Source organism: Salminus brasiliensis, chromosome 7 (assembly GCF_030463535.1).
Source record: "Salminus brasiliensis chromosome 7, fSalBra1.hap2, whole genome shotgun sequence".
Classification (NCBI taxonomy): domain Eukaryota; kingdom Metazoa; phylum Chordata; class Actinopteri; order Characiformes; family Bryconidae; genus Salminus; species Salminus brasiliensis.
Window position 1 is genome coordinate 21,481,212 of NC_132884.1, and position 24,807 is coordinate 21,506,018.

Below are 24,807 nucleotides of genomic sequence, written 5' to 3' on the forward strand. Positions count from 1 at the left end.
GGTTTACCTACCAATGTTTGCTAGCATGCCTCCATAGTATGAACGAGGGAGGTTTCTTCTGTCTTTCTGGAGTCAAATATATGGTAAATATGTGTAAAGGACAGTTATGTTTAGTGGGTTCCTTTTGCATATAGTGTACTTACTTACTAACATAGGATCAGTACCTTTGAACATTCTGCAGACATGCAGTTTTAATTAGTTAAGTAAGTTCTCCATGGATGAATGTAGTTACTGGAGTCTCTTTGTAGACCGGGCCTGTGTTGACATATGCAAAAGGCACTTGTATTTGGGTGAATGTCTTTTGCATGTAGAGTAAATATGAAATGTGCTGCAGTGTGTGCTAAATATGTTCATGCTCCCAACACTGCAAACATCTGGACATCAGAGCTGCATCTTTTTAATGTAGAAACTTGACTCCATGACTCCTCACTCTATCAGTGTGTAGACAAGTACCTGTACGCTTTTCATGCTTCGGCTATGGTGTGGCTGTGTAAAGCAGCCAGCAGCTCTCTGGCCTTTCTCTCTGTCTCTCTCTGTCTCTCTTGCTCTCTCTCTCTCTCTCTCTCTCTCTCTGACTTGTGTATGCAGAATGAGGAAGTTCACCCTTGCGTTTGTGGCAGCTTCCTTTTTGCAGCTTTCGCCTTTAACAGGAAGAGAGACAGAGAGAGTGAGCAACAGTGAGAGAGAGAAGGAGCAGCATTCTGACACAAACAGCGCCATGACACGGGCCTTGAAGGGACACTGAGTGCGGTCTGGTGTCCTGCTGATCGGCTCCTGAAGCCTAAACACCAGTGATCAGGTGGTGGTCCGCAGAGCGAGTTGTACAGGAAGCGATCGGCGGACAGGATGTCATCCCACCAGCCGTGGCACCATGGCAATATCACCCGCTCCACGGCCGAGGACCTGCTGTCCAAGGCAGCCAAGGATGGCAGCTTCCTCCTCAGAGACAGCGAGTCCATACAAGGAGCTTATGCCCTCTGCGTGCTGTGAGTACTCCAGTCGCTCCAATTACAGCCAAAACTAAAAGCTGGACCTGCTGGACGTATGACAGTGCTGACCGGTTAAGAGCCTGTGGTTGTAGACATGTTCAGTGTTGTTGTAATGGGTAAGACAGCAAGGCCATTGATGTTGAAGCCTCGGCTCTTTGCATGCCCTGTCAGTTATGTAAATTGGGGCATAACAACATTAACTGTTAACCAGAGCTGCATTTTGTAGTTCTTGTCCACCAGCTGGGTTCGAATCAGGAACTCAAAGCTAGCTGTCAGCTGCTGGTAGCACTGATCACCCCATAGGGGATTTCGGTGCTTTTACATGGAAAGCATAGCTGTGGTTCTCAAGAAGTGATGCACATTCAGTTGACTCAAGACCCCACAAGGGGAGATGCTAATAAAATGATGTGCATCTGCTGGCAATCAGCAAAAAAACCTTTGCAACTCACTGAAGCAAGCACCCTGTTCTTTTATACCGATCAATGTCCATTAACTGAATACTACAATAAAATACTCCATGCATGCAAGACTTTCTGTAAAGTAGCTTTCTGTACATGTAAAGACACTACCTTTGCATGTACAGTAAATATAAAATGTGCTGCACAATGTGTTAAATGTGTTCTGCAAACGTTATCTACTAATAGAAACTAGCAAACAGACAGGAGATCTGAACTCGTCTGAGCTGCAGCTTAGCTCTAACAGGGAAAGTGACAAGACGACTCTTTACTACGCTGAAATATCAAATGACTATTTATAAATATAGTGGTTGGTGGCTGAACTGCAAAGAGTTGGTTACGGTACGGTACTGTTAGAACCATAAAGAAGTGTCTTTCAGCCTTCAAACCCAAATAGAAAATCAATGGACGTCCATGTTACAGATCCAGTTGACTGACTATGAATACATTTAATTTTTTGGCTCTTATTATCTGTGAGCCTATGTGCAATAACGTATACTTAAACGTTTGGTTCGTATGCAGGTACCAGAACTGCGTCTACACCTACAGAATACTACCCAATGAAGAGAAAAAACTGTCCGTGCAGGTAAGAGAACAACAGAGGCGCAGAGGGACGTCGCCCCAGCGATTTAAAAATAAACTTTACTGTATCTCTAAATGGAGCTGCCTGGAAGATTGTAGGAATATGAATAAAAGGCTGATGAATCATTCGTCTCGGTTCTCACCTTAGGCCTACCTGCTCTGATGAGATTTCTCACTTACGTTTTCAGTTATGGGACATGATGATCATGTTGACCTGAGAATGTTCTGAATCATAGCACTATACAAAATGCTGTGAGTCAATATCTTAGCATATTGAATGACATTTTCTGTTGAAAATAACATTGCCGTTCAGTTCAGACCACAGTTAACTCATTTCTGCTTCAGTAACTGGAAAAAGTTTGACAGAATTGTCAGCTGCAGATTGACTTGGCTTGCATCCATGCACATAACCCGACTAGATTTCTTTTTTGTGAATTTGGGCCGTGCCATCAGCATATGATAATTTGGGAAGAGACTGTTAGAGAGGGAGGAGAACTCTGAGAAACTTTGGGTTGGAGTGGAGTTCGGGTGTCCCCCTCCGATAAGTGGAGCCAGAAATGAGAGATATGACAGGAAGTTAAAGGGAGGCGACAGGGTGGTGGTGGGTTGCAGAAACTTTGTCGTGGGCGTGTGAACAACATAGACATAGAATTTATAGGACGTAAGGTTGGGAGGAGGAGGGGCTTCAGGCATGTTTCACGACTCCACTTTGGTTGTTAAAAATAATTGCTATATGATTTTTGTTATTATATTACGATTATTTTGAAAAAAAAAAAGTTGAAACAACACTTTGCTGTTAGTGGCTGATTATATTGTGATTATATCAGCACACCTGAGCAGTAGTGTATGAGGTGGAACGGTGACTTTTTATCAATCGTATATAAATAGTTCTCACCAGAGGAGGATGGGTCCCTCTTTTGAGTCTTGGTTGCTCCCAAGGTTTCTTCCTCCAGCTTGGAGGAAATTTTTCCTTGCCGCTGTCGCCTTTAGTTTGCTCACAGGGGGATCAGGTTTTTAGGTTTTGTTGATCTCCTGTCCTCTTGCTGATTTATGTAAAGCTGCTTTGTGACAACAGCAGTGGTAAAAAGCACTATACAAATAAATTTGATTTAATTTGAATTTTGACTGTCGCTGTCACACACAAACCTTGTTTCTCCAAAACAACAGCAACTTAACATGAGAACAATCTTCTTAACTTCAATGGAAGTCAATGTAAAAAGATTTTATTCAGAGTCATTTCGAAGAATTGCTCTTTCTGTTTATGATGAAACTTTGACATAATGTAATGAACAATTGCCTGATTCCGAAAAAATCAGCAAAAATTAAGATAATGTTAAAATCAGCGAATAAATTACAATTTCTATGTGACAATTTGCAGAAATTCTTCAAAAGAATGTTTACATATTTCCACAAGACATGTAATTTGAACAGGGGTGCCCAAACGTTTGCAGACAGCTGATTCCAAGTTTCCTGGCAATTCAAAGGTGGAAAAGACATGTATGACAAATAAAGAGGCTGAGATGCATTGTCTATTGTCTCCCTGGATTGCCTACTGTAATACTGCTTAATCAAATAGTGCCTAAAGTAAAGTAAATTTGGATGAATGATGGTAATTAATTAGGTAAAAAATTTCATTTGAAAAATATGAGTGTGGAAACTGATTTATTGGCGGTAAACAAGTGTGTATTTTTAGTACAGGCCCATTGCATATGAAAATAATGGCCACTGGCTCTTTTTCAACAGAGCTTGTTAAAACACTAAGTGCAGTTTGACAGCAAGTGGCACTGGATAACCAGTGACCTTCCAATCATTAACGGTTTGGCCAAAGCTGTGCGTTTTTTTTTTCTTTTCTTCGCGACAGTTGTCAGTTCAGCTGCTGTGGACTCTCTTGCGACTAGCGTGTGGGTGTCTTGTCTCTTTAGTACAGCACCTATTCTCCTCTCTGCAGTACAGGCACCAGACTTACAGCGTGCTATTGCAGCTGCAACACCACTTGGTGTTTTTATTCAAACTCAAACTTGGTGCTGCACTGGCCAGCTGCTAAGCAGATGCTAACACACCACAACAAGGAAGAGATCTAATGAATGGCTTCTCAATTCAAACGTGTACGGCTTTTCCCTACAGTGCTTTGAAGAACATGCACCATTGTAGAAACTGGTGTTCGATACGGTAGACACTCAGTCATCTGTAAAACTGAAGAAAGCCCTTTAATATCTCTGTGCATCACACTTCTTCCTCTTTCAGCCCGCAGTGAAGCACAGCCCCTGTTCTAAATTATCCTTTAGCGTGGGCGTAAGGCAAGCCACAGGGTTCCTCTTGTGCTGGGCCCTGGATGGAAAGTTTCTGAAATGCAAGTTTTCATATCTCATTAGAGTTGATTTAAAAAAAAAAAAAAGGAAGAAGGTTGTGCTTATTTGGGTGACACAGTGAAATATGCGAAAAGCATGTGGGTGGCATTCTCAAACACAAGCGCCGCTCTAGCTACTCCTGGCAGCCATGTTGCGATTGGGGCCACCAAGATGGACGCCGCCTTAAGATTAGTGATACACCATAGGTCAAAGCGATAAAAAAAAAAAAGCTGAAACTAACTAAAACACTTTGCTGTTGGTGGCTGTCCTGCTGATTAGCAGATCTACTGTATTTACAGTAATGCACACCCTCAATACAGGGGTTTCTACAAGGGTGCGACCATTAAAGCTCACAGAATCCATAAATGAATGCATAAATGCTTCATTAACTGGGTAAACTGTTCTTCACATGCAAGCACAACTTTCATATTTATATATAGTTTTTTTTTAAGTACCTTTTAAAATTGATTCTATATGAATGAATCTATGATTTTCACTGCTGGTAGGACTTAAAGAAGCTTTTTTCAGTAGGTCTGAAGAGATGTTTTGCCACACCTCCTTAGACTCAGTCTTAGACGTTGGTGCATTTGGTGCTTCTCACTACCAAGTAGTCTCAAACACATTTAATGATATTGAGGTCTGGATGGTCGTTAGGAGTGTTATTTCCTCTGTGTCTTTATTTTAAGCTCCCGAAGCTGCTATTTTTTTTACTTAGTTACCTTTGCATATTGTAACCCCAAACTTTAGTAGAAAACAGATTACACATTTCTTTTTCAAGTTAAAGATTTAGTGTCTCATTTAATTGTCCATTATTCAATTCAGTTTTATTGCATTTCAATATAATTCAATATAGTAGGGGTACATGTTTCTCTCTCTGCCGCCAGACAGAGATCTCACAGTTATCCACAGTTATGGGATAGGTGTACAGTATAATGAGATTCAGACATGTGTTATACATTTAGTATCACAATTGCATAGAGGTTATGAATATTCTTGCAGTACAGTAAGTAAGGCTGCCACTAATGACTATTTGTCTGCCAATATAACTATATAATTTGTCAGTTTATTTAAACCATTCATTTCAAGTGAGCATGTTATTTATTAAGTTCCTTTTATTATGAAGGATATATGACATACAGGAAACAAAATGTTTCTATATTAAAGTGCAGAACTGTAGGTTTAAACTGTCAAATCCAACAAAACCTATAAATACATATATGTAGAAGTGATCTGTGGCATTCCCTTCACAAGGAAGTCTATTTAAAATAATAATGGCAGAAATAAAATAATTAATTAAGGTTCCATCGAGCCCAAAGCACATGAACACACACACTGGCACCGTCAGTCAATGAAGAAGCCCAGATTAGCCTTAACATTTACTTTAATTCTCTTATTGAAAGAAATCTCTAGGGTGGCAGGCAGACATGTGTGTAATGGGTGTATTTTGCAACTAAAAGGACAAGTTTAAAAAGCTTTCTTACTAATGGTTACTATATATGACCAGACAAGACTAGTTTTGCTGTTTCTCAAGGCCCATTGCCCAGAACAGCGCCTGTGTTTTCTCCTCAGGTGATCGTTGCACATCGTGCAAGTGCTGCTGTAGTAGACCATCGACACTCATTGTAAAACCACCTTTGTGTTTCATGCTAATTTTAAGCACTTCCATTCGTTTGATGCCTTGGGTGTTTGGAAACTTTCAGAGACCTCTTTCATAACGGAGTCAAACTCGGTCAGACTACAGCCGCTAGTAATCTTTTTAAAATGGTAGTGTTGAATGGAGTTGATGATGAGTCTATGACAGGAGCCAAAAATGACCCAAAAGTAATTCATTAAAAATAATAATATTGGTATCGATTACGGCAACAAATGTCTCACAAGTATAAATTGTGCTGCTGGTCACAAGTGTGCAGATAAACACCAAAGTATACGAGATTCTGTTCACAGTGTATTCACAGAATGGAGTGAACACATAAATATAGCATAACATACACTATATGGACAAAAGTATTGGGACACCTGCTGATTCATTGGATTTTTAAGAGTTTATCCTGCTTTTGTTGGAGTAACTGTCTCTACTTTCCAAGCAAGGCTTTCTACTAGATTTTGGAGCATTGTTGTGAGGATTTGATTGCATTCAGTGACTTGTAAGGTCAGGATGTTGGATTATCACCACTCCAAATTCATTCCAGAAGTATTGGATTGAGCACCATTATTCCAGAGAACACAGTTCCACTGCTCCACAGCTCAATGCTGGGGGGCTTTATACCCCTCTAGCCCATGCCTGGCATCAGGCATGGTGCTAATAGGTTCATGTTTATCTGCTTTAAAGAGTGTGAATTAGTGTGCATCTGTGTTAGCAATGGGTGCAACTTAAAGTAGCTAAATACATTCATTAGAAGCAGTGTCCACAAACATTCAGACATATATAAGTAGACATAGACATATAAGTGATGGCGGGTAAACAGGGTTGGTACGAGAGTCTTTGATAGACAACCTACAACAGAGGTTTTGGATTCAGGTTATTTTTGCTGTTTGTTTAATTTGTTTTGTGAGTTTTATTCACTACATAATCTTATAAACTGCAGCACCTTTTCTGGCATTCAGCTCAAAACCTCCCTAGCAGTTAACCAACACAGAACATTTGCTTATAGGTATAAAATGGGGCTAAAGCTGCTCAGGAGACTTACTGCTTATAATCCAAAGTCCATGAAAACTCCTGGGTTAAAAGACTGAGGGAGCAGTTCTGTTTGAATGTTTTTACACGTGAGAGCTTTCAGGGAATAAAACTGTGAGCCTCGATTATTCTGAGCTACAGACAGAAAGACTGATCATGGGAGTGAGTGCTAGAGTTGGGCCCTGAGTGAACTAAGGCAGTTCTTCTTTCAGGGCTGTTTCCATGCGTTTGTATGAGAGTATGTGTTCAGCATGTGCCGTGTAAAGCATTCACTGTCCTTCTGTTTTGTTGCTAGGCATCTGAAGGTGTTCCTATTCGGTTCTTCACGGTTCTCTCAGACCTGGTGGAAGCGTACTATAAAGAAAACATGGGTTTAGTCACACACCTGCAGTATCCAGTTCAGAAGGAGGAGGAACCAGAGGAGGAACCAGGTAGGAGACAGGCCATGGTTTCTTTTGCAAGACACAGGATTTATTATTACTAACTTATGCCTCCTCAAGTATTCGCTTCAATGTCCTCCAGCTCATGACTTGGATAGTAATCATGATCTGCCATAATGTTAGGGATGCATCTGTTCTTTAACCTCCTAAACTCAAAGGAACCGGGACCCGTTCCACACTTTGATTTTGATTTTGTTATGACCTGATATTAACTGATAATTTGTAGTGTTGTATGAATGTAGTTGTGGAATAGCACACCTTAAGATTTGGGCATATAAGATAAATAACAGTTAGAATTTCTGTAAATATGCCTGTGTGGAAGGACAGTCAATGAGGCAAAATCTTGTCTAGCCTCAATCACGTGTTGATTAAGCAGTCAAGGACAATTCATTTGACACATATGTTTGCCACTGGGTTCCTTCCATGTTATGGATGCATGGATCTCCTGCAATGTCTGCATGTCCTTAGAGGGCAGAGCTAAGACATGATGATGCGATGCACGGTAAGGAAACTGTGCATAAAAACACACAGTTACAGACATGAGTTTTATGATGAAGATTTGTGCCACATTAGGGTTACATTTCCTGGTTATATGTGCATGTATGTGTGAATGTAAAACTTACTGAGCGCATAACCACTGGTAGACTATCTGCATCGCACAGTTGGTTTCACATCCTGCATTGTTTATGCTTATAGTTCTCTTAATATTTTATTCCCACAGAGCCATTCAGTGTCCCACCGCTTCCTCCCAGGAATTTTCCCGGCAATGACAGTAGAGATTGCCATGCTGACTCTGGCAGGGCACTGGAGCCAACCCACCCAAGCATCGTGGATACTTACCATCAGCGACTGCAGCATGCCGACATGTCACAGTACTAACTGACTTCATATCATATGTATAACGTATATATCTAGTGATGATCTGTGTGTGGGTTTATGTACCAAAAACAGTCCTGATTTACTTTTACGGACCATTTTTGTGTTTAAAAACTGTTGCTCTGATACAGAAAGCAGTCTGGGCTGAAATATTCTGGTCTGTATATTCATGACCTCTAGCATATCTATATCTAGCAGTATATCTGAAGCATTACAGGTCCAATATGAGCAACCAAGATACCATATTAAAGCTTATAATCTCTGATTTTCATTGATTTTGCCATTTTATATTTAGTTATTTTTTAGAAAATATATATTTACCTTGCCCCGAAAACTTTTATGAAAAAATGTTAGCTAGGGACAGTATGCATGTTCATATTTTTCATAAAGCCATTTTAGCCACTGTGGACATAGCTAATCACATACCGATCGATCGGGCAGACTCTCAGGATTACGATCGTTCACATGTACGGCTACTGAATTACAATCAAAAGAAAAAGTTTTTCCAAACGTGAGATATTTTTCTTACGGAATCCGTCACTCAGGCGCAATGGCCGCCACCACCCACAGACACGCCTCACACACGAACACTTCACACCACTGCTTACCTTAGCTTGTCCCCTTCAACGCGTAGTACAAAATTTGTACTTTTTAAAGGTTTTTCTTTTAATCCTTTCGTGTAAAAAGTGCTGTTTAAAACAGTTTAAAATAAAATACAACGAATAATAATAATAATAATAATAATAATAATAAAATAATATGATCCCATATTTCCAACGACACGCCAATCAAGTCTGTAGACCAATCAGGCGCCAAGTTTATGATGATGCGCAACCGAGTAGGCGGGAGGTAACAGGAAGCTTTCCTCAGGAACACGCGCTCTGTTCCAGCGCGACGCCTAAACTCTCACCGCGAAGAAAAACGCCCCTCATTTATTTGGCCACAATAATAAATAAAAATGGCTTTAAAAGAAACTCAGAGATCAAATAGGAAAGTATTTTATGGGGTTGTAAAGGTTTTGGCAGAGTTGGAACGGAAAAGTGAAGCCGAGGGTTTGCTGGAGTCGGACAGCGGTGAGAGCTGTGAAAGCTAGAATAACAAAACCTGACTAGATCAAACAAGCAGAGGTGAAATTAGACCCTCCTGCCTCTTTACTCTTATTTAGTAGTGATACAGTCAAAATAAACCAATCAAAATAAAACTGGTGGATGATTTAAGTTAAAGAAATACAGTGTGGCATGTTGCCATCAAGTGCATAATAATATACACAAGCACTTTTCTGCAGTAAAATGAGCTATTTTTATGATGGAGAGATTGGGGGACTTTGGAGACTCTAAAGGGACACTTGGATAATCTGACTGTTCAAGGTCTACTCCAGCTAGAAAAACTTTAAAGCAGTAGGAGGAATCAACTCCACATTTTGCCTGGTGAAAGTAGACCCATGGTGACACGAGATTCAACAGCAAACAAAGTCTTGAGGGACATAAAGGCTTCAGTTTAAAGTCTTTAAAATCTAGATTTTAAAATAATATTCAGAAAAATGAATTCATTTTTTTTGTGGTTTTCTTTATATTTTGACCACTGCAGATCAATTTCAATATCTGTAAATGTTTGCTATTACAAATTTGAAATTGCCTCTAGTTTATATAAGGCTTGAGCAGAAAGCCTCAAGATTTTGTAAATAGGCAGGCTTAACTGTTGTTGACATTGCAAAAACACTACATTTAAACCAGACTCTTTATGTAGTATTCTATGCATATATGAACTGTATGTACTGTATGGTATGTTTTGCAGTTTTAGCAAATACACACTTTGAATTTCCATGGTATTGGACAGTTTGTACTAATCAGAGCTGACTGAGCTGCTTGATATCTTGCAGCCTTTGCGAAGATCATCAAAAGGCAATCCAGGATTACTTCTGCTCAGCTGTGGGTCTTGATGCCGATCATGTTCAGAATGGAAACCCCACCCTCCCCAACCTGAAAAAACTCATCGTCACCATCTGCAAGAGCCTCAACAGGTACTAACCTGCACTGTCAGTCAAAGCCCTTCCAGGACCCTAAGCGAAACCTGACTTGGGGCTCCCCCTCACCTAAACCACATCTACATCCTCTACAAAAGAAACATTACAACTTTCATACTATAATTCCCCTTTCAAGCATTTACTGTAACTTATGTACAGTGTAGTTCTTCTGTTTTATTTATTTACTGTTTTTTTATCCTTAGACTTATAATTACTTACTAATGCTCATGATGGCCTTTTACTCTCACAACCACACAATGTATTCTAACAACACTTTAGTAGTAGTTTCCTAGGTAGTTAGATATCTCTGTAGCTAAATTTGCCCCCTATTTTCTATATAGTGTGCCACTTAGGCGAAGAAAATAGGACTTCTACACACACATAATGCATTATTACTGAATCGTGCGCTGTATATCCATTGCTGAAACAGACATGGCTTCATATAGTGCATTATGTGAGGTGTAGAATTCATGAGATGCATAGTGCTTTACATAAGGAGTGTTCTTCCTTCCATGGTGGTCATCTAGCACTCTGATCATCTGATCACTCACTCACACTTTAATGAGGTCAGGATTCATAAGCCATCCTGTCATGTCTGCTGCTACCATGTCAGCTCTAATTGCAATAGGCCATTGGTCTTATTCCTGATTTGTGAACATCACAATTGCATATTTGGAAGCAATGCGCTCTGTAGCTTTTACTTTCTAATATATATATTTTTAAATATATGATTTGATGGGTGTCCTTTCAGCAGGTTAGACATATTGTGTGGGTTTCTTTAATGGAAGAACCAGCACTGGTCATCTGAAGCCATTTTCACATATGAACTGAAAAAGAAAGCATGATTTTTTCTGTGTCAAATGCACTCTGACTACAGGAAATGTTCTGCGTGGTTTAGGCAAGGGTGGTGGCAGTGTAGCGTGTGCATGAAGTACAGCATGACCCACTGTGAATTCTCATTTGGACATTACCTGGACTCTACTTTCTAACATTTGTACTTTTTCTAGTGAGATTTCTCATACGCTCCCAACTCTGGAGGCCATACAGAAACTTGTAGATCAGCCTCAGTCCCCTGGAGGTGGGAGACTCAAGGGACAGGTCAGTGATCATGCCACATGGAGTTTTTTCATTGGTTGTTTTCTTTAAAAATAAAACACATGTACATGTGTGCAGATATTTGTTTGTAATATTATGTTGTATTAAAAAGGCAGATAATTCTTTATGTCAGATTGTTTTTTTATTATTATTATTTTAGCTGTCTGTTGATTCCAGCCAGTCTGTGGCTTTTAGGCTGGAGCAGCTAACCAAGCTTATATATTCAATAGAGGACAAGGTATGACTTTAGTATGACTCTTCTTCTTCATTCTTTTTGGTGTTGTTGTCAGAGCTGTTGTATACTTTATAACTGTGACCTTGATATGAAAATTATTATTGTAAGAAGAATCCCCCACAACATTTAATCATATTATTATTATTATGTACATACTTATTTATAACAATTACATCTACTATCTGTTCTTATTCACAGACCAAAAATGCGGTATTTGAATCTGTTGGTTATGATGGGGGCCACAGGAAGTCACTTATACCACCTGTAACCTTTGAGGTAAGAGACACAGCACGTACTCTACTAGCTGTACAATATTAGTAATCAGGGGTACACCAACACTGTAAAAACAAAATTTACTGTAAAATCATGGTGAGTAACTGGCAGTAGGGTTGCCAGGTAGTAACTGTTAAATTAACGGTATCCTACTGTTGTAAAAATATATATATATAAATATAGGATATAACTGTAATTTAGTACTTTTATAGTGCTGTGTTATTACATAACATTTTCCTGTGCAGTGTTACAAAATGACCTTTTTTAGTGCATTTTTTGAACTCTGCAGAAAACACCTCTACATTTTAACAATATAATGTAATACAATACATTTGTATTGTAGCATTTCTTCAATCACATATGAAGAACACATTGAAGATATATTCCAAACTGGAGCTTTTATGTCAAGTAAAGAACTGAAGGAGTCATTAACTCCTAAAACAGCCTGACTCTTACAGTTAAGCCCACCCTCCAAGTAGCTTGAGAACATTGCTCACACCACATGTCTTCTAAATGGTGGCACTTACAGATATAAAAACTTTTATAGACCTCTTAAACACACCCCTCCAGGGCTACACAGCAAGAGAAGGGTGGAGCTAATCCATTAACACTCTGGGAGGTAATCAGGACCTGACACTGTTCAGTGTTAATTTAACACTTTCAGAGTTATGTTTAACACTGGGAATTTAACCCTCTCTTCACTGACTGAGTGTATAATCAAAACTGAAATAACTCTGACTACTCTGAATCACCAAAGAATTGCCACTAGCTACTGTCACACGCTACCGCTACACCAGCTCCATGCCACATTGCTCCTGTGTCACAATGCTTTCATTTCACAGCTGCTTTAGAGCTGAATAACTGGATAATATTGTTAAATTGCTGGTTTGTAAGGATAACAGGGTAGCAATTATTATTTTTTTTTTACAATGTATTATTTTGTTATTGTTATTTATATATATATACCTGTCTACCTGCTCTCTTCCGCATTGTGTTTCTGCTCTGAAATTGTGAACAGTGTTCCAGTAGTTTGATTCTCAAGCCATATGCAAATAAAAAAGAGTCATGTTTTACTTGCAAGATATTATGACGTTGCATCTGCATGGTTGTGAACGTTGTGGCACCTTTCCAATGTAGAGTTTTTGATGTTTTTTGATCTGTGCCAACAGGTGAAATTAGACTCCATTAGCATTTCAAACAAGATGTTCCTAAAGGTTGACGTGGAAAGTGGGAAGGTTTACTTTAAGAAGTCCAAAGACGGTCCAGAGGACAAATACTTTGTGCACAATAAAAGTACGTTCTCCACCATAAAACATTTTAGTGGATTTATAGCCTGAAGGTACAACTAAAAGTAGTGAGCTCATTCAGATACTGTGCCTCATCGTTGATGATGGTAAGGGGATTCTTTTGCCATCGTTTGCCACTTTTGCCACACCTTTTACCTTTTAGGCCAAAACCTCAGAACTACCACAACAATGTCTGGTGTATTAGTATATTAGGATATTAGTAACCATTTAGCTAATTAGTTTTCTGTTAGGGAGCTTTTAGAAGCATTAATCTTGTCATTGTATGGTTCCTATCACCACCACTGTGTAAAGTTCTGACTTGGTGCATTTCTATTGAGCCAAACCATTCTTACTGATTTGATTTCATAAAAAATAATGATAAAAATAATAATAGTGTATATTGTATGTTATATACTGTAATTACTGGTATTCATGTGAATAAACATGCCCATAATCAGTGATTCATGGAAAGATTCTTTGCAGTCCTGCAGTTGGTGAAGTCCCAGAAAATACAAACCAAACTGGTGATAGTGGCAGAGACGGAAAAGGAGAAGACTCAGCGCAAAGAGTTTGTCTTTAATGACACAAAGGTGAAGTTCTACTTCTAACGCTTTGCTTTTAAAGTCAAAATCTAAAATCTAAGAATGAGTAAGACTGTGAGAAAATTTGCATACTTGCATTGAGTACAAGTGCATAATTGCACTTGTATGTTTCTGTATTGAATATGAAAGGGTTTGAGTCACCAGTTTTATTGGTTTAGAAGAATGACTGCATGATGAATTAAATATGTGTGTGTGTGTGTGTGTGTGTGTGTGTTTCCATGTGTGCGGATGATATATCAATATTCCAGAAGAGAGAAGGCTTCTGTCAGTTACTTCAGCAGATGAAAAACAAACACTCAGGCAAACCAGAGCCAGATATGATCACCATCTTTGTTGGCACGTGGAACATGGGTAAGGCCGTCATCATCATCCCTCAATACAGAATTCTCAACCTCATTCTCCAGTCCAAGCTACTACTCCAACATCTTTTTCTAATGTCATATCAAGGACATAATATGCTCAGTTGATAGACATTGATTTCTAACTGAACTGTTCATTGCTCCTCTGCACAGGAAATGCCAACCCACCCCACAACATTTCATCTTGGTTTCAATCCAAGGGTCAAGGGAAGACCCGCGACGACACGGCCAATCACATCCCTCACGACATCTACGTTATTGGAACACAGGAGGACCCACTGGGAGAGAAGGAATGGATAGATATAGTGCGATCCACTCTCAGGGACATCACCAACATCAGCTTTAAACCGGTGCAGATTTGTTATATTTACTGCTCAGTTTTGTATTTGTCCTCATGTTACAATTTTGGGTTTTGCTAATTATTATTGTTATTAGTAATAATAATAATAATAATAATGATAATAATTGTAGTAGTAGCATTAATATTTTTTCACACCTATGCATGGAAATTTCTCATTCTGTATATAAGCTCAAATTAATTTTACATGTCTCTTCTGTATGCCTCCATACTATATGTGCATGTATTAGGGACCAACTAATTTTCATTTAGTAATAATGGATGTAACAGTATGTGTATTTGCCACAAACCATCACGGGATGGACATTAAGGTTCGCTCTGTGCAGTTATACGGAGAATATACGGCCTCCTATGTGTAAAGTGTAGCGGAATGCAGTTAGAACCAAACCAGGACACTGTGTACTGTTACTGTCACCTCTGCTTTGTGCATTATAACATGTACACCCCTGGTAAAGGTTAGGTTTGGGTACGTTTGACATATTTTTGTTTCTTTTCAACATGTAGTACCTTGTAGTACCTTGACTGAACTTGAATAAGGGACATGCCCTCACAGGTTTCAGGACTTATCATTGTGTAAAAAATATTTCTTGGTAAACTTAAACAAAAGGACCTATGGCCTTTTCTAGACTTTTCATGTGGCATAAGGCAGTAGTTTAGTTATGTTAATCCAGACTTTCGATTGCATTTGCTCCTTCCTCCACAGATAGCCACTCAGACGCTGTGGAACATACGAATTGTTGTTCTTGCCAAGCCAGAACATGAAAACCGCATCTCACACATCTTCTCTGACAGTGTTAAGACTGGGATAGCTAATGCTCTAGGTCAGTAGAACGAATAAAGACAGCCAGAATCTTGATAGCAAAATTTATAGTATGTAAAATAAAGCATCTTTATTTTTGTTTGCTTTCTCAGGAAATAAAGGAGCAGTGGGGGTTTCCTTTATGTTTAATGGCACCTCATTTGGGTTTGTCAACAGTCACTTGACCTCAGGGAGTGAAAAGAAGATCAGGTAAGCAGTGATCAAGTACACTACCACTTACAGTTTAAAAAGAGGCTGCATAATAAGCACAAAATGTGCATTGTTCGATAAAACTGTTGGATAGCGATAAATTGCTTTTAAAAATTGTGATAATCATTTTTGCTGTGTATAAAAACTGCGTAAGTGAACTGTAAGATAAAATTTCTTCTTAAGAATGGTTGATTATAAAGGTGCATTGTTCCTGAGGCTATCTAATTACATCACTGTTGTATCAAATGTTATTTGATTGTTGCAGCCCTCAATGCAGTGTTGCAGTGTTCACTGAGGACAGTCATGCAGTTAATTGTGCAGTTCTGCTAGAAACAACAAACTGAAAGTCATTGACGATCAAAACCTGGACAAGAATTCAGCAGTCACATTTCTTGCTGCATTTTTCTTAAACAATGCTTGTGCTTTCGTCAGGCGGAATCAGAACTACATAAATATTCTGCGCTTTCTGAACCTGGGAGATAAGAAAGTTAATCCTTTTGACATTGCACATCGGTTCACACACCTCTTCTGGCTCGGGGACCTGAATTACCGGGTTGATTTACCAACAATGGTAAGATGGCTTTGTATTCATTGCTTCAGATTGTGATTTGTAATCATTTCAATTCTTACTAGCTGCATGCCAGTGTCACTGTAAGAAAACATGGGGATGGCTTTTAGACATTTAGAGTTTGATGAAGTTTTAGAATTTGTCTGTGGCAGTGGAACAGCTTTGCCTTCGACTGTGTCATCAGTAATGACTACTGTCCTGAAATTACAATGCATATCCATAAATAGGTCATTATTTATCTAGAATACATGCACACCAGTTTCGTTATGCTAGTATTATGTAACCATGTTCTCTCTCACTGTTTGAGTGTGTTGCTTCACTTTTGCGAAGCAAAATAGTTGTTGAGAATAAACAAAATGTTTGTATTCATATATTATTCTCAAAATGTATATGATATGATTTATATTAAAATGTATGTTACATAAAACATAAGCACATTTTACTTTAGGTTTCAGAAGGAACCCCTTTGTCTTCTTTTGAAGAGTCTTATCACTCTTCATTTGTGAACAGTGTGTCAGTAAAGTTGCCGTTGTGGTTGAGGGAGCACAGAGGGTGACCAGTGTGTGAAACCCAGAGCAGTTCCCCTATTCGCTGAGCTACTGACATCAGCAGACAGGAAGACACAACTTTTTGCACTGTTGTTGACTTTTTCCAGGAAGCAGAGAACATTGTGACGAAGATCAAACAGCAGCAGTATCAGGAACTGCTGAACAAAGACCAGCTGAACATGGAGAAAGGCTCGGGGAACATCTTTCTGGAATATGGTCAGAGCACATTTGTACCTCACTAACCATTAGATACTAAAAAAAAAGTTGATGATTCAGATGATTCACCTCCGTACAAAAATACAGGTTTACACAAACATGATTATTGCTGAGAGTAAAGTAAGATACTTTATCTTGTGTAATATTTTATTCAGGTGTAAACAATATAGACTTAAAGTTAAATCAGCATATTCTACTAATCTTCAACCACATCACCAAAATAACGCAAGATTTACACTATTTTAAGAAATAAGCTCCCCATGAATAAACGTGGTTGAACTTTTGGTTCCAAACTGCATTAAAAGTCATTTCAGTCTGTTTTTCAGTGTGGTTGTTGAGATTGAACTCTACAAGACACAGCACAGTGTTTCAGTTCTATGCAGTTATTAATTCACTATTACCCACCAGTGTTACAGAAATAAAAATTATTTTTTTCTTGTGTTAATTAAGTTTTTGTTACAATCTATGTGTAGAACTTATAGTGTGATTTGGAATTAAACTCTTTGTTACTATTTATATGTATTTGCTACTACCCTGCCGATTTAATTCATTCTCTTTTACCACTGCAGAAGAAGAAGAGATCACGTTCCCCCCAACTTATCGTTTTGAAAGAGATACACGTGACAAATATGCCTACACCAAGGCCAAAGCTACAGGGGTACATTACATTTATTTTCCTCATTACTATTTAGTTTTACCTATTTAATGCATGAATAAATGCATGAACTGACTGTGGTCAGGTAGGACTTGCTTCTACCTCTTGTTAGGTTTAAGTTATTGACGTTGTACACAAGATGAGTGAAGGAAATTGAGGTTTACACATCTTACTTTGTGTAAAATGTCACACAGGCCCAGCCTTCCTTCATACCTCATGTGTCTTTGCATTGTTAACAGACCAAATATAACCTGCCTTCATGGTGTGACCGTGTGCTGAGGAAGTCCTATCCCATGGTGCATGTAACCTGCCACTCGTATGGTTAGTAGGTTTTAGAATCAGTGTTTTAGGTTTCTTATCTGGAAAATAGTGCTTTACATTTTACACTTTTAAAATATAATAATTATTTCAAACTCTTTCAGGATGCACCAACGACATCATGACAAGTGACCACTCACCTGTATTTGCTACATTTGATGTTGGTGTGACTTCACAGTTTGTTTCAAAAAATGGTAGGATACCTTTCCACCAATTATCTTGGTATATGGCTCTCTATATAAATTTATACATTTATTACACAATATATGTGGGACATTGTTGCATTGAGGATGCTTCCGGGTTTGAAGATTGTTCCACCCTAATCTACGATCGGACTACTGAGAGGTCATGTGTGTGATTTTGATCTTGTCATCACAGCTTGTGTTAACCCATAGTTTTATAGAATTGTATTTATTTAAGGAAGGCTTACACTCACTTAGAGCTTAGCTGTTTCACATTAGTCACACATTACCGGTATGTATCAATTTATTTGATCAGATCTAGATACAGAGATCAATTCAAACTATAGGGAATACTGAACCAGCAACCTCTTATTAGCAACATTGCTGTTACTACAGTATGTCTTTCACTGTGGTTTTCACTGCATTCTTCTTGGAAACCTGAAACAAAGTAAAGTACACTGGCACTGGAGTTTGGATAATTTACTACATTGTTTTCCTTTCAGATCCAACAAAGGAATCTCAGGGAGCTATCAAATTCATGAACTGTGTTGCTACTCTTGTGACTAAATCCAAGACAAAGTTTTTCATCGAGTACCACTCAAGCTGCTTGGAAAGTAAGGGCACTGCTGTTTTACATTGCTTTAAAGAACCGATAAATTGGCTTATTTATTTGAATTTTTATCCTTATTTAAACAGAATTTGTAAAGGGCCCTGATGGAGAGAATCAAGAGTGCAGAGACGGTTTCATAAAGGTCCGATTCGGAACACAAGTAGAGGTAATTTGTTGCGTATTGTTCAGATCATCTGAAAATCCACTGCATAATTTACTGTCACATGAATGGATATCATCAGGTTGAACACCACAGTAAATCATTTTTTTCAACCTTTTCACAGCTCACTCCCATCATTTCAGACCCAGAATACTTACTAGATCAGCACATTCTCATCAGTGTAAAGTCTGCAGATAGTGATGAATCATATGGTAGGTGTGTTTGCAACGTGAACAGACCATTCTTCTCATACTGCCATGATTTTAATGTATGCTAATGGAGCCCATGGCTGTAACCTTTGAGTAATTTGGGTACAGACTACCTTATTCAAATGCATATATCTGCCTCTTAGCTTTGAGACCCAAGTGAAACTCCAGGCTTGCTTAGTGTCTTCCCATTAAACTTCCCATAAAAAAAAAAAATTGTTGGTGCACAAAGACTTACTTGTCTGTTTTGTTTCCAGGTGAGACCTGTGTTGCTCTGCGGTCAGCAGAGATTGCCTATACAGAGTTTGAAGTCACACTCACGCATCATGGAGAACGCACAGGTACACTGACGGGAGGTATCCAGCTGCGCACTTCAGAAGGGAAACAGACAGAGAAGCTGTACGGTGAGTGAAAGGGCATACAGCACCACGTCCATGGCCAAAGTCCATACTCAAGTAAAAAAAACAGATTGATTACAAGTTCAAAACAAAAAATTGCTTAAGTACTGAATAACAGCAATACATTAAAAAAAGGTACATCCAGCATCTGACAGCATAGGAGTGTAAGACGCTGTACTAGTTAGATGCCATTCTCCTCTTTTCGATGCACATTTGGTTTAAAGTTACCCTCAAAAAAAGGGTAAAGTAACTATATGTTAGTGACTAAAATGGATCTGTGTAAAAAATACATTCCTTTCCATAAAACAGTGATATATGACAATTATATAATGAACATAAAACAATTATATAATAATAAAAATATTATTTGTAAATGAGAACGACTCAGTTTTACAGTTTAATTCAGCACATGAGTAAATTCCGAGTTTTATTTCAAACCCCATTAATTAAATTAAACATAAATTGTAACAAAAATCCATAATATAAAAAGCTGCACATTTTCTTTCTCTAACAGTAGAATGAATCTTTATGAAGCACTGGAAGGCCTATTAACATTTTGAGAGCTCACTATCAACAATGTATTTAGCTGAAAAGCAAACATAGATCAAATGGATCCACACTTTTCAAGTTATACTACTCTGCAAATTACTATTAACCTTTGGTCAATGCATACATTTACATATGCAGACTTGTTCAGCCCATATAGGCTTTCATCACAGTGAGTCCTCATACTCCAATCCTGCCAGCACTAGTCATAGAAATGTTTGTGGACACCCCTTTTAATGAATACAATATGATAATATAAGTTGCACTCATTGCTGACACAGATGTGCAAATGCACACACACAGCTTGTCTAGTCCCTGTAGAGATGAATTGCCAAAAGAATAGGACTCTCTGGTGCAGACAAACATATGTGGGGTATAAAGCCCTCCTCAGCACTGAGCTGTGGAGCAGTGGAACTGTGTTCTCTGTAATGATGTTTGGTGCTTTTGGTACTTTAGGGATGAGGTGGGGTGGTGATCATCCAACATCCTGACCTAATGCTCTTGTTACTGAATGCAACCAAATCCTCACAGCCAGGCTCCAAAATCTAGTAGAAAGCCTTCCTATTTTCTAGTTTATATTTCACCATAGATTATTTCACTCTAAGCAGCCCTTGTTGTTCGGGGGCATTAGTGAAGTACTTCACTGTTCCCACCACCAATTCTTTTGCTGTCCTACTGCTGCAAGTTGTTTGGTTTCAAATCTGGAGGGAAGTTTCCACTTTATCTGATCGGCAGAGAATCTTTATATTCAGGATGTCAAGGTGTTAGCTTTGTTAATTTGTTTAACACCAGTTTGTTTTCCTCTCTGTAGATTTCATTAAAGTTGGTGATGACTCAAGTGCCAGTAAATGCAAATCAGTAGACTACATCAAGTAAGACCTTTTTTCACTTCCACAAACTCATATTTACATGATTGATTATTGCTAGTAGCTGTTTATGAGTTCTAATTTGTAACTCTTCTAACATTTAGCTCCTGAAGTTCAGAAGTACTGTCCTGCTTCAAACATTCTGTGAGACGCTACACAGACACTAAACAAACAGTGTTTCTTATTCAATCTACAGGTCCGCTATGGTGCTACCCACTGATATTAGCAACCCTAGCTATATGGGTCTGGGCTTCAAGGGCAGCAACATGTCGTCTCGAGCAGGGCATGTAGCTAAAGATGGAGGTCCTGGCAACATCTCCCCCAAAAAGGCCGGATATGACCATTCTGTGTGTAGCCCCACAACCAAGGCCTCCAGTCCTATGTGAGTACATCCAAGCATAATTTAGTCTAAATGGTGCCTCACCTTTCAAAAGTCAATATTGCATTTCAAGAAGACCAGCATCTTTCTAGAGTTATATTTTATTGCCTTTAATTTTCATCAAGTACCACATATTTGTACTTTTTATATTACCTAAGTATTTTTTTCTTTGAATTTATGTATCTCTCCTCCATCTTCTTCATCCCAGTTTTGTCTGTGAATTGATGAAGTATTTTATTTTGCTCTTAAGATCTGAAGATGGTCAGCCTGCAGAGATGTTTGACAATCCTCTCTACGGCTCAATGGGGAAGTCAAGAAGTGGCAAGGATCAGGAAAACCTCCGAAAAGAGCACTTGTCTCCTCCAGAAATTTTTGCATTCCCCAAACCCTCAGATCCCGACACTGACCGCACTCCTCCTGTTCCAACGCCTCGTAACCGCTCCTTCACTTGCTCTGACAGCAAATCTCAGAGTACTTCACCAGCTTCCAACCCCAGCAGCAGCAACAACAGCCTACTGCCTCACTCGTACACCAAAAAGCCTGTGGTGCCCTCTCGCTCTGAGGGAGGCATGATAGCAGCTGGTAAGCCTCCACTGCCTGTAAAATACCGCCCTGGCCAGCCGGACCCTCAGCCCCAGCCTCAGCCTAAGTCTAGAGACTACAGAGACTGCGCAGAGTTACCCACCAAGATACGGCTGCCTACAAGAGCTGCCCAGCCACTGCCGAAGGATGGTAGGATGCAAATTATGATTTCTACATAATTTAGAACGCAATTACATTTTTTTTTTTTGCTAAATTTAACATATTGGAGAAGAAATATTGTGGCTTATGAAAATGTGCCAAAACATTTGTACATGCCATATTTTATGCTGTATGCTTTTCCAATCTGTTAGATCAAGGTGCGCCCAAACTCTATTATCTATTAAACTGAAAAGGTCTGTATGTTACATAATTAGGCTTGTTATGGCAGTAGTGGTAAATATTAATGAATGCGTTTAAAAAGTCTTTTAAATAATCAAATTTGCTTGTTTACTTGCTATTGCTCAACAGCAAGTGATAATATAGCCTCAACCAGGTTGGTGCTAATGGTTCCATTTATAGGTTTTACTCTGATTTACTTTGGCTTTTCAGTGCAGTGTAGTTTTTCTGTCTGTCGGTCTGTTACTTCATATTGTTTTATTACTATTAGTACTATTATTACACAATCTTACATGGTTAATACTTGGAACTTGTCAGGCATTTCAATGTCACTAAATTAGACATGTAACTACTTAAGTGTCATTAGTAATGAAACTTACCCAAAATAATGACCTAGTATTTAGTAGTTTGTACCTCACACTTACTTGGTACCTCGAATTGAAGAGACTCTAAAAGAACGTGTTCCCAACAAATGCACTGCTGGCATGTAGACACACATAACTACCCATGCAGCTCTCTGAACTGAATTAATTAAATAATAATAATAATTATTATTATTATTATAATAACAATTTCTCTCATTTCTCTCCATTTCCAGTGCATCATGAGACACCACAGCTTCCAAAGATGGGTCGTCCACTGAAATGAGTCTGCATTTCTCTCCTCCAGGAAGGCTTCTCTGTTACTGTACAACTGCATCCAGACAACATGACATCATTTCAATTAAGAGACAAATTATACCAAAGAAGCACAGTGAAACCTAGCTTACATAATATTACCCAATATTACCCCATTCTGATCTTGCACAAACTCTTTTTTTTATTTTTTGGTCAGATTGAATATATTGTAAATGTACAGCCATTGTTTTAGCTTTTATTTTGTGGGATTTTGTTGATAGATGGTGCCTAAGGATAAGCAACACTTTGAAGTTTGAAGACAGAAAGATTATGTCCAGAAAAACCCCAGAGGTAATTGTGAATCTCAGGATAGTTTTTTCAGTGCTGATGTAGATGATTGATCTTTACTGGTCCTGGTTAGTTTCTTGTGTACTCACTCCTAGCTATGGTGTGCTGGACCACATTGTGGTTCTAAGGAGGGGTTGATTCTGTGCTAAAGTGGAACCAAGTAATAATAATAATAATAGAAGCATTTGGTCATATCACGTCATTTTAAAAGTACTGTACATGACCACCCATTTATAATAAACCACTGCTAGAAAGAGAACATCCAAATTTGACCATTTGCGATCAGTTCATCATCGGTTACCTCTTGTGCATTTAAACATTGCATTAAAACTCATCCCAAATGTGCCTTTGTCCTCTGTGTGTTTGAATTCGTCTTTTAGCCCGCTGCTAATGCCACAATGCCAAACAGTGATTCACTGCATTTAGAGAGTTCAGAGTACAATCAAGGCAAAAAATATTGGCCTATAACTTTCTGTTGTACCTCTTTGTAAAGAATTCACATCTAGCTAACCTCCCTGGATGTGGATGGGGAAAAAAACGGATGATTGCAACTAAGGATTGTTGGAAAGTTGGCTAAAGAACTTCAGTCAACTTCCTGCAGCCACAACGTACAACAGTGTAAGCTCTGTCGCAATTAGAAAGAACTGGTAGGAGACCCAGGATGATCCCACTGTTGATAAAGAGATAAAGAGCCAGACCTTACCTGGGGAAGCCACCGTATTACCTTTAGAACATTCTGTGGACGGATGTGAGCTTTATGTGAAATCATATCATTGTTACCATTTGCAGAAAACGAAACAAGGCCTTTAAAGAAAGGAACATAGTCCCTACGGTCAAAAATGGTGGAGGTTCCAAGGTGTCAAACATGGTGGAGGTTCCAAGGTGTCAAACATGGTGGAGGTTCAAAGATGGCGTTTGACACTGATTGTGTGAATGGCATTATGAAATCTAATGACTACCAAATAATTTTGGAGTGCAATGTAGGGCCCAATGTTAGAAAGCTGGGTCTCCATCAGAGGTCATGGGTCTCCCAGCACGAGGGCAACGCAAAGCAGTGAGTCCAGATCTAAATCCTATAGAATACCTGTTGAGAGCAGTCAGGAGAGGGCACCCTGCAAATCTGAGTGACCTGGAGCAGTTAGCAAAAGAAGAGTGGTCCAGCATTCCAGTAGAGAGGAGTAAGAAACTCATTCATGGTTCCAGGACACGACTGATTATGTTATTGTTTTCAGAAAGTGTGCCACCAAATATTACGTTGAGGGTCCATTTCAGGAGTTGCTTGTAAATTGCGGTAACTGTTCTAGTAGAAGTGGTACATTTTCTGAAAGAAGTGCAGAGGTAAGGCCATAATACATAATAATATAATACATAATAAGAGGCATAAGTGGTCGGTCTAGTACTCTTCCTTTGTTAAGTTTAGAAAAGGAATGTCCAGTGTTGAAGAATTGGACACCCCAGGTTTAGGGTCATGGTTGTTATGGATCCCTACAAATACACTTGTTCACTAGCGATTTTCCTGGCTTGTTAAGCTTTACAAAGAAACAAATAAAGCCTAGGATCATCAACGGGTGCATTCTTTGCATTTTGTAAGTCGCTCTGGATAAGAACGTAGAAGAAACGCACTGGCAAACTCAGCAATACCAAAGAGCTTGGATGATCTCAAAAGAC

The 24,807-nt window shown here is 38.8% G+C and overlaps 1 protein-coding gene across 1 annotated transcript; it reads left to right on the forward strand.

Moving 5' to 3' along the window:
• The first annotated feature begins 617 nt into the window (after window positions 1–617).
• Window positions 618–23,484, forward strand: inpp5d (inositol polyphosphate-5-phosphatase D). The gene is made up of 27 exons (XM_072684116.1): window positions 618–986; window positions 1,967–2,030; window positions 7,344–7,479; window positions 8,210–8,360; window positions 10,244–10,384; window positions 11,395–11,485; window positions 11,643–11,720; window positions 11,916–11,993; window positions 13,160–13,283; window positions 13,760–13,866; window positions 14,127–14,229; window positions 14,391–14,587; window positions 15,299–15,416; window positions 15,508–15,604; window positions 16,037–16,175; window positions 16,828–16,936; window positions 17,506–17,594; window positions 17,831–17,912; window positions 18,014–18,103; window positions 18,595–18,705; window positions 18,788–18,867; window positions 18,986–19,073; window positions 19,325–19,471; window positions 20,823–20,883; window positions 21,074–21,259; window positions 21,507–21,988; window positions 22,773–23,484. Exons 1-27 carry the CDS (start codon window positions 847–849, stop codon window positions 22,820–22,822), a joined length of 3,339 nt encoding a protein of 1,112 aa, XP_072540217.1. The 5' UTR covers window positions 618–846; the 3' UTR covers window positions 22,823–23,484.
• Window positions 23,485–24,807: the final 1,323 nt, after the last annotated feature.

Coding starts and splice junctions, on each gene's coding strand:
- inpp5d (XM_072684116.1), top strand. CDS start 847: ATGTCATCCCACCAGCCGTGGCACCATGGCAATATCACCCGCTCCACG. Junction 18,868..18,985: donor GATTCGGAACACAAGTAGAG/GTAATTTGTTGC, acceptor ACCTTTTCACAG/CTCACTCCCATCATTTCAGA. Junction 21,989..22,772: donor CCAGCCACTGCCGAAGGATG/GTAGGATGCAAA, acceptor CTCCATTTCCAG/TGCATCATGAGACACCACAG.